At 43.8% G+C, this 13,120-nt stretch overlaps 1 protein-coding gene across 6 annotated transcripts in view; it reads left to right on the forward strand.

Moving 5' to 3' along the window:
• Window positions 1-13,120, forward strand: part of ZMIZ1 (zinc finger MIZ-type containing 1) — a 337,359-nt gene that overhangs the window by 308,258 nt on the left and 15,981 nt on the right. For all 6 annotated transcript variants that reach the window (XM_062001159.1, XM_062001160.1, XM_062001163.1 and 3 more), the window contains 9 exons: window positions 532-714; window positions 2,907-3,081; window positions 4,397-4,538; window positions 7,612-7,822; window positions 9,024-9,129; window positions 9,642-9,802; window positions 10,083-10,150; window positions 11,611-11,679; window positions 12,122-12,369. In XM_062001159.1, coding sequence (XP_061857143.1) covers window positions 532-714; window positions 2,907-3,081; window positions 4,397-4,538; window positions 7,612-7,822; window positions 9,024-9,129; window positions 9,642-9,802; window positions 10,083-10,150; window positions 11,611-11,679; window positions 12,122-12,369 — 1,363 coding nt within the window. The remainder of the gene's footprint in view (window positions 1-531; window positions 715-2,906; window positions 3,082-4,396; window positions 4,539-7,611; window positions 7,823-9,023; window positions 9,130-9,641; window positions 9,803-10,082; window positions 10,151-11,610; window positions 11,680-12,121; window positions 12,370-13,120) is intronic.

The raw sequence follows: 13,120 nt of genomic DNA on the forward strand, positions 1-13,120 counted from the left end.
TTTAGTTGCTGGGGTATTGCTGAACACTCTAGCACAGGGCCAGCATAGCAGTTGTGTTCGGAAGACAGATGTGGACAACACAGCCTCTGTTGTCTGCCCGTTGCAGGATTTTTGTTAGTGTTACTATTTATATTCTCATTCTCCTTGTGTAAAAGGAGCCCCAGGGATGGGACTGGTAGCACTTGCAGAAACACAGTGATTGTGTGAACATTGCATCTGGTTGTAACTCTGATTACTTCAAACACCGTGCCCTTTGACAGTGCTTCAAGGCTGAGTGTATGTGTGAGTGTTAAGGTACATGGTTATTCTCATCCCACTTGGGTTTGCAGGACTTTTAAGCTTTTGAGTCTTCACCTCCAGCTATCTGGGCCCTGATTTAGGTGTGAGTGGCACTAAGTTGAGGAGTGTTCACCTGGAGGGGGTTTTTCTGTTCGTTTTGATTCCAGTCTTGAGTGTATGCTAAGAATCAATTCAGGACAGCTGCTTGCATGAAACAGATCTTTGTCTTCTTTTGTCTCTGTCATGAAATAGCCGAACTATGGAAACCAGCAGTATGGACCAAATAGCCAGTTTCCAAACCAGCCTGGTCAGTACCCCACTCCCAACCCTCCAAGACCTCTCACGTCTCCCAACTATCCTGGACAGAGGATGCCAAGCCAGCAAAACACAGGGCAGTACCCTCCTCCAACAGTCAACATGGGACAGTATTACAAGGTAAGGATTTTTAGAGCATGTCGTTGTGCTCTCGTAGGTGTGTATGAATGAACTCACGTGTATGATTTCATAGATACTGCTTTTGAAAATGACAGAATTGACTGGGCTTTGGATATCACAGACTCAGGTCAGTCAGCCAAGTTGCATTCTAACTTCAGAGCAGTTAATAGAGGCTTCAGAGAGTTCATTAGGGGCTTTTACAAGAAAATGTTGGGCTTGCTTCAAATACAGCATGTAAAAAGAAGTACCTAATGGGATTCAGGTGTAATATTTTCAGCTGTTCCTGGCACCCTGCAAGAATGCAGCTTTGGGAATTTGCAAAAAACAAGTTCCACATTGCAGCATCCCAGCTTCAAACCTACAACGGTCACTGTTGGATTAAGCCAGCCCAAACCTAAAAGCTGTTCCAGCTGTAGAATTCATCTTTGAACTGAAGTTTGCATGACTTCCTCCAACCTCTCCCTTCCCTTTTCTCCTTCCTTCCCCCTTTGTGCTGCTTGATTTTAGGCAAGAACTAGAGCTGTTAAAATGTGGCCTAGAACCTGTTTTTTGGATAAATCTTGAGCACTGAGTTTGTACTGAGGGCCTGCTGAGGTGTGACATCTTTGAAGTGCACACAAAAGTGATCTTTTGCACCCAGATTCTCCAGTGAGTATAAAACTGGGGAGGATCACGGATGGGCTGAGCAGCTCTTAAAACATTAGCTGTTGAAGTCTCTGGACTGTATTCTGATTTTGACGGTGGGCTGAAGCTAAGATGCACATTTGTCTTGTACTGGAATTGTTCCAGTGTGATTCACACTGAAAGTACCACGGAATAAAAAGAAGGGGGAAAAAACCTCCACCCAACCTTTACTATAGAGCATCTGTTCCACATGCAACCGAGCTGCCCACTGTGGTACCCAGAGGAGTGCCTGTGGCATTGTGGCAGCTTTGGCCAGGAAGCGACAGGTCCTCAACTGCTATAATTCCAGTGCAGTAACATATGTTGAAATAACAGCAGAACATCCATGTGAAGTTTTTAAGTGACAGATTTTAAATACATTTTGCATGTGCTTGTTTTAGATGGGGTTGAAGTTTCTCATTCACAGGGTAGTTCTAAGAGGGAATCTGTGGTGTTCCCAAGGCATCCACTGATTTGTGTTCAAATATCCACTGTTCTGGAAACAGAAAATACAGGACCTTGTTAAGAAGGGGGATTATCCTGGCTAGGGGAAAAATCCCAGCTTGCCACAGGCATGACCTGAACCTTTGGATGGTAGAGTAGGATAGTAACTGTACATGTTAAACTAAAAACCAAAGATGGTTGGAAATGTAAATGCTTAAGTTTTCAGAATGTGACTCTCATATGTACTTTAGAGTATACTGGGCTAGCAGCATGGCATTTAGGTTTTCTTCTCTGGCACCCTCAAGTATGTGTGCCTCTGGTACCTGAGCTATTGCCAGACAGTGCCGTGCAACTGCACTTTTGTTTAATGTCAGCTTCCTTCTCGTGGCCATTAGTGGTTTGTTCCATTAAAAGTAACCAACTCCTTAATTACAGGAAACAAAACCAATGGTGTTTTAATCCTATAGACACTATTTATACGCACCTCATGTGTTTTCTCTTAGTTTGCCTTATTCAGCAGCAAACTTAAGAACAGAATCAAATTGTAGGTACACAGAATAAAAGACATCCCCTGACCCCTAGAGCTTTCATTCTGAGCAGATGAGTTGGTCAGGAGTGGAACAAAAAAGATGGATGGAAGTCAAAGAGACACAGACATTCTAATTGCATGCCTTTGGATTTTGTTTTTCCTGAAGGCTTTTGTTCACTGGGACTGTTTTGGGAGGAAGCCAAAGAGATACAAAGGGCTGAGAGGGCTGGCATGGTGTGAAAAAACTGAAGGGAACGGCTGGTTGGTTTTGGAAAGAGGGCATTCAGAGGAGTGTGATAAGCCTCTTGGCAGCCTGTCTTGTATCTGGTCATTGCCTGAATGAAGCTGGCTGGTCTGCTGGTTCCTGCTTTGCTCTCCTAGGCTGCCTCTTCCTGAAGGCCTCATGGGGCGTCCTGGGAGTTTCTTGTCCTCCCAGAGACAGAGGGGCCTCTCTACCTTGTCTGTGTTCTCTGGTGTTTGATTGCACTACTGTTCACAAAGCTTACTATTCTTATTTTCAGACTGCAGTAACAGTGTGCTGTTATTTATTTTCTAGCCATCAAGGCCTGTACCTGTGGCAAATTACCCTCATTCACCCGTTCCAGGAAACCCCACGCCACCTATGACTCCAGGGAGCAATATTCCTCCATACCTGTCACCTAACCAGGATGTCAAACCACCATTCCCACCTGACATTAAACCAAATATCAATGCTTTACCACCACCACCAAGTGAGTAGCAAACAGAATGCCTCCCACAGTCATTTGTTGTCCCTGTGTTCTCTGAGACACACATTTCAGCGTCTGGAAACTAGCTCTGCTGCTCTGGGAGGGACAGATTGCTAAGCTGTGATAGGTGGTGTGCACAGTGCAGGCTCACTAGAGACAGGAAAGAGAAAGATTGCTCAGCCCTCCTAAAACAGAGTATCAGAAAAGTTCTCCAGGTTAAACTTGTAAGGATTTTACTCCTAAAGTATCCCTTTTGATATGCTTCTTGAGGATAAACCACTAGATTTTGGGTTGCGGTATCAGTGACGGTAGGCTTGGTTATTATGTGAACTTTCCTTGGGAGCTGTTTTGTTCAAGGGCAAAGCCATTCGTTGAACATCTCTGCAGGATAGCATAAAACGTGAATATTTATAGCAGTGTCTCTGTTGTGATCCATACAGGCTTCTTAACAGTATCCAGTAGTATACTGAAAATTGATATATGTTCCTTTCATCGCCACTCAACGTCACAGCCACACTTGGCTGGGAACACGGCAGGAATAACAAGATCTCTCTGGCTGTAGACAAGCACAAGATGTTTGAGGTTTTGAAATGACTGATGAACAATAGGAATATCATTTACTAGGGAACTGGGAGAACCTTTATGCTTTCTGTAAAATAACTGCTACTGCATTAGCACTTTGCAGCTGGTGTTTTAGAGTTCAGGGTAGCTGAAAAATGAAGCAGAAGATGATGACCTGCAGAGTTATTTGGGCAAGACCACAGCACTTAAAGACATTTGGACTCCATAGATTAGCTGTAAGTTACCACAAAGCCTCGTTTTGTAAAAAACAGGTAGTAATAGAATACCAGTGTCTTTGGTCATTGCATAGTTTCAGCTAACAAAACTGTTGCAACTCATGAGATGTTGTTGATCCCAGGTCAAAGCAGGGGAAATGTTTTATCAGTTTGCCATGTTTTGTTGTCAGTCTTCTGTGAACAGAGTAAGCCTGGACACAGAACTTGTCTGGTATTAAACACCAGCAATTCTTGCCATGCCTGGTTTCTGTGTGTGGACAGAATGTCAAAGTCTTAAGTGTGGGAGAGCAGAAGACTTTGATTCGGCATCGGTGTCAGTTTGAGCCCTGTCACCTGTGTGAGTCAGACAATGGAGTTACTTGTGCTGTCCTTTTCTGTGTGTATGAACCTGCTAGTTGACAGTTGGAGCCAGCAGCAGATCACTGTGCCATTTGTTACTATTCTGTATAAATACCCACATTATTGTTGCACTGCAGATGCTAAAGGGAAAGTTCACACTTTCTCTCCCTCTTCGATCCCAGCCAACCACAACGACGAGCTGCGCCTGACCTTCCCCGTGAGGGACGGGGTTGTCCTGGAGCCCTTCCGCCTGGAGCACAACCTGGCAGTCAGCAACCACGTCTTTCACTTGCGGCCGACCGTTCATCAGACGCTGATGTGGAGGTGGGTGAGCTCAGCCTTGCGCCCAGGGAGGGGCAAGTGGCAGCACGGATCAACTTCACTTAGGTTTGCCGGGAATGTCACTTGGAAAAAGTGTGGCCTTGATAGGAAAAATGCTCTTGAAACTCACAGATCCTCTCAGCTGTCCCTTCCCAGACACGACACATTCTGAAGTGCTTCCTGAGTCTGGGGTCCCAGGTGCCTTGTGGCCTGTGAAGTGTTACTCGCACAGGAGCAACTATGTAGGGCCGTTAACAGTTTGTGCTTAAATTAAGTAGTGCAGTGTATCTGATAAAGAAGAAATAACACACTAATAAAGGACCTCATTTAGCATCTCAGTAAAATCACTTGGAAAGGCAAGTGCTTAAATCCTCCAAACCTTAGGAATTAAAGTCCTAAATTCCCCTTGTCATATGACCCCACAGGGAAGGTCAGAAGTGTCGGAGCGTAGCTTTCCACAGACAAAAGCTTCTGGGTTTCACTTACAGCAAATACACAGAGGAATGCTTTCCCTAGGTGATACTTCCCTGCACATAACATAGCTCTGCATAAGGGATTCCAGGTTATGCCCTGATTCCACCTGGTCGTGGCAGGGCTTTGGATCAGATGCCTCAAATACCTTGGATTAATTTTATCTCATCAGTCAGGTTTTTCTCAGAAAACATTTCGGTGTTTATCCTGGCTGCTGATTACATGGCTTGAGCCTATCTCTGTGCAGTGTGGAGGCTAGTTAGTTGCTGAGGATCTTGCATGGATGTTGTGTCACAGGTGTAGCAGCTGAGATGGTCAAATGCAGCATCTTAAGCACATTTCCCATTAACCCTGTCTCACTTTCAGTTTCTTTATGAGCTTGGACTACCTACCCTCTGACCTTATTGGGAGTGATAAGTTGTAGCTTGTAAGGATTTTCTTCCTGATCACCAGAACCCACTTGAGACTGGTTTTCATAGCATGAATGCCTGAGTGGGGGCAGAGAGGGGCACTCAGTTCCCTGCCCTGGGGCCAGGCTCTGAAGCTGAGGCTTGACGTGGGACACGAGAGTCCTTGCTGCCACTGTGCCCCTCTACCCTGAGGCAGCCTGGGGCTTGGAAGGAGGGGAGGTTGCAGGCAGACCACATCCAATAATTAACACCTAACTTTGAGGTCAGTTATTGCTTACTTGCATTTCATTATCATGGAGTACTCGCAGCAGAGGGAGTTTTGGCAGTTATTTGCCGTTTCTTATTAATAAGTAATCACTACTGGGGATTGTGCTGGCTCATTCAGTAGATTTATAGTGCTGCACTGAGGCATGAGGCTGTTTCTTAATATCTGTTCTTTCATTCTTCCCTAGCTCACCAAACACACAGCCTTTATTTAAACTTATTTTAATGAAGACTCATAGGTAAACTGTGCTCAGGTCTGCTGTTTTGAAAAGCTTGTTAATAGTGGGGAGAACGGATGGTCCTGTAATGAAGTCATTTCACATTTAACTCAGGGCTGGATGGATTCCAGAAAAATGAATTAGTCACATGTGTGGATGGATTTTGGTTTTATAGAGAACGGTGGAATGGAGCCAATTCTTAATATTTGTCTGCCAGTTAAAATATTCAGCAGAGCCTCTCACATGTACACACATAATGAGCAGCAATGCAACTGGTTTTCTCCCTGCTGGGAACTTTTCATGGTTACGAGAACCAGAAAGGTCGAAGGCAGGGAGAATGTCGCCTTGAACCTGGTTCAGCCTTAGCACTGCTCAGTTTATTGACAGCGGAGACACTGCCTGCGGGGAACATGAGGGTCTCCTGAGCACCATCACCCCTCTGTGACGTTCAGCAGGCCTGCTCACAGGCCTCTGGAGCACAGTCTGCTTGGTTTGTGGGTCAGGAGTGCCAAGCCTCTGCGAGTGTGGTGTGTTCTTGTGAGGTGAGACTCTCCAGTGGGTCTTGGAGAGAGAGCTTTCAAAAAACAAAATATTGAAGGGAAAGAAAAAAGCCTGGAAAGGCTTAATATAGATGGGTTATGTTGAAAGCTCAGGTAAATTGTATTTAATAAAAAAAGAAGGTTTTATCCAGTGCTAAATCTTGATGTTTTGAAATCCAGAAAAGATGCTGTTAAGTCAGAATGGAAATCTCTGATTTCGGATAAGGGAAATGGCAGTTAAGGTGATGATCTCCTGAATGAGCTGTTCCTCGTGGATCTTACAAAGATATGAGCACCTAGATTTTCAAGCATAAAAGATAAACACTCAGCTGTCTTTTGCTGTCATGAGCAGCAGAAACCTGACATTTCAGTTCAGTTCTTCGTGTTGTTTTAAATTTCTTCTTCGCATTACTCACTCCTAACACAAGGTTAACATCCATGTATGAAACTGAAGTCATAGTCTCTACCCACCTAATTTGTGATTAACTTAATCTCAGCCTCTTCCTTCATTGGAAGTGTTACAAAACTAGTTTTTGAGGAGCAGAATAGCATGTGGAAGTTGTTATGGGAGAGGTGGGAGGAAGGAATGCTTTGAAAGAGAGTTTAAATTAGGTAGGTTTAACCCACAGCTATGTTAATTTGGAATCACAGAAACACGGGATGAGATTACAGGGGTCGTTTTATCTTAGTCGATTTACCTGTTCCAAGGCAGGATTGACTGTACCTGTATTTTGTCTGGCAAGCATTTATTCACCTGTTCTTTAAATGCTCTGAAGTCACGAAGAATCAACAGTCCTCCATCACAATCCTCTGCAGGGTATCATTTCCTTGTTCTTAACTCAATGCCCAGGAAGGACCTGCCCAGTGTTAACATCTTACTTTCAGCAGGATCATTCCATGATCTGGTTTTGTAAAGTGGTTTGAGATATTCCCTTGGAAAGTCCTTTGTAAGTGTAAACCGTTAACAGCAGCTTTGTGGCATGCTTGCGTCATTCATTCATGATGTCTTGCTGCTGTTAAGGGTGGTTAAGAAGAAAGTATGTTACCTCTCTTTCTGGCCATAATCCAAGGAAAATAGTCTGATTGATACAGAAAAAGCATCCCTAGCATCAAAACGACCTCCCTCTGTAATGTGAAAGCAGAGTTAAAGGAAGATTTATTGGTTGTTGTACAGGTCTGACTTGGAATTACAGTTCAAGTGCTATCACCACGAAGACAGACAAATGAACACAAACTGGCCAGCTTCAGTCCAGGTCAGCGTTAATGCAACCCCACTTACCATCGAGCGTGGTGACAACAAGACATCTCATAAACCTCTGCACCTAAAGCACGTCTGCCAGCCAGGAAGAAACACGATTCAAATTACAGTCACAGCGTGTTGTTGTGTAAGTACACCGAGCTCACGGCTGCAGCTGCTGATGCTGACTTTGCTGTTCCATGCACTTTGCACATGTTGCCTTAGCTGAGCGAGCCTTACTCATTTGTTTTCCATTCATTTTTCTGGGAAGGTGCTTGTTTGATGATGTTGACGCAGAGTGCAAATGTGGAAGTTTTTGCTGCAGAGTGTAATGCCCTTCCAGTGTCTCTGAAAAAGCTTCGCTTGTGGTCTAGGGGAGGAAGAAGTTTGATCTCCTGTTTAGTGTGTGCCTATGTAACAAGGTGACTAAAGTGTATTAGCACAGAAGTAGATTATTGTGATGCAGACTGTTGTTCAGTGCTAATTTCATTTACTTAGGGTGTTTAACTGGGTTTGGTTTGACATGAGAACATCAACACCATAATCACTGGCACTGGTGGTGGTGGTGGTGATGATTTTTCAAATAGCCTTTCAGATTAAAATCTCATGTTCCGTAGTGCAGTCAAGATGCACGTAACTTTCCCCTTCCTCCTTTCCCATGGTTTAGTTGCTCTCAGGGACAAGTACTCTATTTTTAACACAGACTGTTGCAGTCTGAGCATTTCAAGTGTTCTGGTGTCACTGACAAGAGGGCAAGCTGCTACCTCTCCCAAGGTCTGCCGCATGAGGCATTTCGACGAGAAGCCATCCACTCATTTTTCTTTACTTCACGCTGATGCTTCTCAGCATAACGTCACTTATTTGATGGCTAAGAGCAGGGGCAGCATCCTGTGAATCCACAGCGAGCTCTGTGTTGGGGAAGAAAGTTCAGCTGGTTCCAGATACATCAGTAGCAAATCGTTTTTGCAACTTGCAGCCTACATAGCCTGTCTCGGGGCAGGCAGGTAGGCTAGACTGGGTCAGAGAATCCAGGGCTTTAAAAATAAACTCTGATGTCAGAGATGAATAAGTCAGCCCTGTGTGTTCTGAATATTAAGGAGGGATAAAGTGCAGAAGATCCTTGCTTTGTTTTCAAGCCCTTGTATCTGTTCTGCTCCTGGAGCACAGAGCACCGCGCTGCGCAGCGTGCGGAAGGTCCCCATGGGAGCGCGTGTGCACGGCAGAGCAGAGACAGCTTTCATATCACAGCTTCAGGCTCTTAGGGCAGCCACATGTCAGAGGGAAGAGTGCAGCAGTGTATTTACCGTGTCTGTTTGGTTCTCTTGGTAACAGAATGTGTTTTCTTTCAGTCACACTTGTTCGTGTTGCAGTTAGTACACCGGCCATCAGTTCGCTCCGTACTTCAAGGTCTACTAAAGAAACGCCTCCTCCCAGCAGAACATTGTATCACTAAGAGTGAGTTTGCATTCTGTGTGGGTGATGACTTTCCAGAATGCCTGGGTTGTGATAAGCTGTTTCTACACAAGATTTACTTACTTACTGGAAACCTTAAGTTTGTCAGGAATTTCCAGAACGACACGTGTGTAGATGAACTCCTCAGTATCCTCAAGTGCTGAGGGCTCTTTGGGTGGGGGGAACAAAGTACCGAGGACAGAAGCTTAGTCCCCGGCAAGGACTCTCCCATTCCAGGAGAATCTCACAGTGTAGAAGGATCATTTTTTGTGTATTAAGTGCTGCTTTAAGTGCTTGTATGACACTTTATTTGGTTGAGGGTATAGCTGATACACATTTGTGATGGTTTGTCTGTTCAGAAGAGTATTGTAAATTGCACAGAATATACCTATGTGGATAAATCATCCATTAAAGTAGCCCCTAAAGTTTGAAGTGTTGGTCTATCAGAGTCCTACATTAGAATTTACAGTACACTTGTGTTTTCTCGTACATACTCATGCTCTCTTCCTAAACAGTAAAGAGGAACTTCAGTAGTGTAGCAGCTTCCTCTGGCAATGCAACACTAAATGGGGAAGATGGAGTAGAGCAAACTGCTATTAAAGTGTCTCTGAAGTGTCCCATCACATTCCGGCGGATTCAGCTCCCAGCAAGGGGCCACGATTGCAAACATGTACAAGTGAGTAGATGCCACTGTGCTGGCACCATTCCCTCACCTGTGTCTTGGTACAGTACCTTTGGCTTGCTTATCATGTGTCTTAGGTCTGTCAACCTAAGTCATTGACTGCATATGTAGGTTTAATGTGGAGAGGGAAAGGAAGCTATTTGGTTGAGTTTTCAATGTTAGTAAGCTGTTCTTCACAGCAGTTTTACTTTTGTTCAACTGATCCCATTAATACACTCTTTTCCCCTGACTTCCTCATTGTTTTTTTCCCCTTTTGTTTCTTTCTGATACCTAGTGCTTTGATCTGGAATCTTACTTGCAACTGAACTGTGAAAGAGGAACTTGGAGGTGTCCGGTATGCAAGTAAGTGCAACCATACTACATGATATACAACTGTACACAATGTGACCGAATTTAGGTCATTGGTTTTGTATAATTTTAATGTTGTAATGCTCAAATTACCAAACTTCAAATATGTAGCTACTGAAGAGTTCGACATCCATCTGAATGTTAAGTAAGGACGCCAAAGAACCATCTCTAGGGCAGTGCTTTGGGTCCCATAGCTGTGCAGTTAACGGCAGTGTGAAGGACAGAGTGTGTTTTGAAGGCTGAAACATTTGCCAATGATTAGGTAGGAAATGAAGTTGGATCCTCCAAAGTCAACATCAAGTGCAAGTTAAAGTGAGAACAGAAAGCAGGAAAGGTTCTAGTCCAGAGTAAGGATGACTGTAAAAAAGCTAAAAGGTTTCTGAGGAGGAAAGGTTAGGAGTGATTGTTTAAACGAGAAGAGGGATAAGTTGGCATGCTTTCCACTTTGTGTTTTGACCAAAGGGCTAGTATACTGCAGAAGAAGTGGAACAGAAAGCTTTGAAGTGGTTACAGACTGACCATTCTTACGTTTAACCGGGCAGAAAGAATCAGAGAACGTCTGTAGGGACAGTTCAGTGCCTGTAACCTGCTGTGCTCAGTCCACGGGGTTACAAGTTTGTTCCAGCCTCAGCTTAGGAGCCAAGGCTCTTTAGCTCAAGCAGCTGTAGGTGCAGCAGCTTGTGCTTTATCTCTGCAAATCTCCAGTTCCATTCCTGTAGCTCCAGCTGGTGTTAGGTATAAACAGGAGTGGAAACTATCTGTTCTATTTGCTTCTGTGGACATTGCAGGCTTGCAATGAGTTTGTTTTGATGATCCTGAAGTGCAGGTGCTTTCTCTGAACTACCTGAATCTTCAGGGTTAGGCTAGAAATATCACAAGAACTGTTTGTCTCGCTTCTTCATCTATGCATTCATATATCCAGGCCGAAATGTTTGTCCTGTTTCTCCGAGTCTGAGCACCTGCATTCAGATCTAAGTACATAATTAAATCATTTCCATTTTTGTTTTGTTCTATCCCTGTTTGTGTTGTTCTTAAGTAAAACAGCTCTCATTTACTTTGAAGCCTTGTAACTGTGTAGCTCAAAATAAAAGTTACAATTTAGATAAGAAATAAATAATGCTGGCTACTCTACTCAGGGAAGATCTGCTATGGTTCAAGAGCCTTTAGATTCACAATGGATTTCCCTAGAAAAAAATAAAGAATAGGAACAGCTTGTGGACACACACAAGTAGATGTGTCATTCTCTCATCTGTTTGATGTAAGATACTGTCCTCCTGGTAATGCAAGTGTAGAACCAAAACTGTTTGCCCCAAATCATTCCTAAATGATGTGTTACAGATAATAAGCTGGTGGCACCCAGTCTACTGATTTCATCACTAACCTGTTCTTCTGTCCCTCTTTTACATGTGTAGTGATATTCTAAAGTGAAGTTTGGGGTTTTTTTTCCTTCCTAGTAAAACTGCTCTGCTGGAGGGCTTGGAGGTTGACCAGTATATGTGGGGTATTCTGAATGCTATACAGAAGTAAGTAAATTTACTCATTTCTGATATCTGAGAGATATGTTCATGAGCACTGAGTTAGTCAAGCCAAAGTAGGCTCCTCAGTGGGGCTAGTGATTCAGTGAATCCACTGCCATCTACATAATAGATCTTTGAGTTGTCTCTTGATGGCAGCCTCACCTGCGAAGCAAAGGGAAAGAGTGCAAATGAAAGATGCTTTCACAAGTGGCAGACAGCACAGATAGCTTTGGGTTTCATTGTGTGGGTAAACACAGAAGTTTGCTGTCACAGGTGCCTTGTTTAAAACTTGCTTTTGGCACACACTTGAGGAGTGAAAGATCTCGAGGCTGTATTATACTGGAGCATTTCAGAACATTTGTTGCCATGCAGATTCTTGTGAGAACTTCAGCAGAACTGATTTGAAAAAAATCCCTTGAAGTGCTCAAATTGTGACGTTGTTTTACAGCGCAGAGTTTGAGGAAGTTACCATCGATCCAACTTGCAGTTGGAGGCCAGTCCCTATCAAGTCAGATATTCACATCAAAGATGACCCAGATGGCATTCCCTCAAAAAGATTTAAGACTATGAGTCCAAGCCAGATGATCATGCCAAATGTGATGGAGATGATTGCAGCTTTGGGTCCTGGGCCATCGCCTTACCCATCCCTACCCCCTCCTCCAGGAGGCAACAACTCCACTGAGTATGGCAACCAAGGTGAGTGTTACAGCTCTGTGCACCCAGGTAGTCGCTCCAGAAGTCACTGGTTCGATCAGCTTTGTGATTCTGCTGTGTCAGTGCATCTTCTCAGAGGGATGCATAAGGAATGCATGTTATATGGCTGCAATTCTGCATCAGACTTTGCATTTAAGAGCCACTTGTTTAGAGAGAACTATATTTTAGTAAGGAAATTGGTGCTTGTCATATTTACTGCCATGCAGCCCTCCCTGAATCAACAAAGATTGTGGATTTATGTATACTGTGCCACAATATACAGCTTTCCTTTTTTTTTCTGTCCATGTCCCTTCTGTTCCACTCTCAAAGGAAGGTTCCTAGTGCTACAGAAGTTACAAAGTAGAAAACCTGAGCCATTGACCCCACTAAGCTTAACTTGTGGCCAGGTGGATGGTGTGTGGTAGGCTACTCAGAAAGTGGATGGCTTTTAAAGAGCTTTTAACTGCTTTGCAGACACCTTTGCATTAGAAAATTACCTTTGAGTTCCTCCACCCTTGTGCTGCCAGATTGAGAAACAGGGAATTAAATGCAGGCAGTGGAGATGCCTTTTCAAATGACTGTTACATTGTGAATAACTCAATTATAGTGACAATTCTGCAAATATGAAAGCAGAGACTGTTTCTTTTGCAAGTAATATGATATGACTCAGTTCAGCTCTGGGAAAAGACCAACTGTTCACACCATCAGAATCCCTAAATTGATTACAAGGTTGATATATGTGCTTTTTGCAAGC

This window comes from Colius striatus, chromosome 8 (assembly GCF_028858725.1).
Source record: "Colius striatus isolate bColStr4 chromosome 8, bColStr4.1.hap1, whole genome shotgun sequence".
Taxonomy (NCBI): Eukaryota; Metazoa; Chordata; class Aves; order Coliiformes; family Coliidae; genus Colius; species Colius striatus.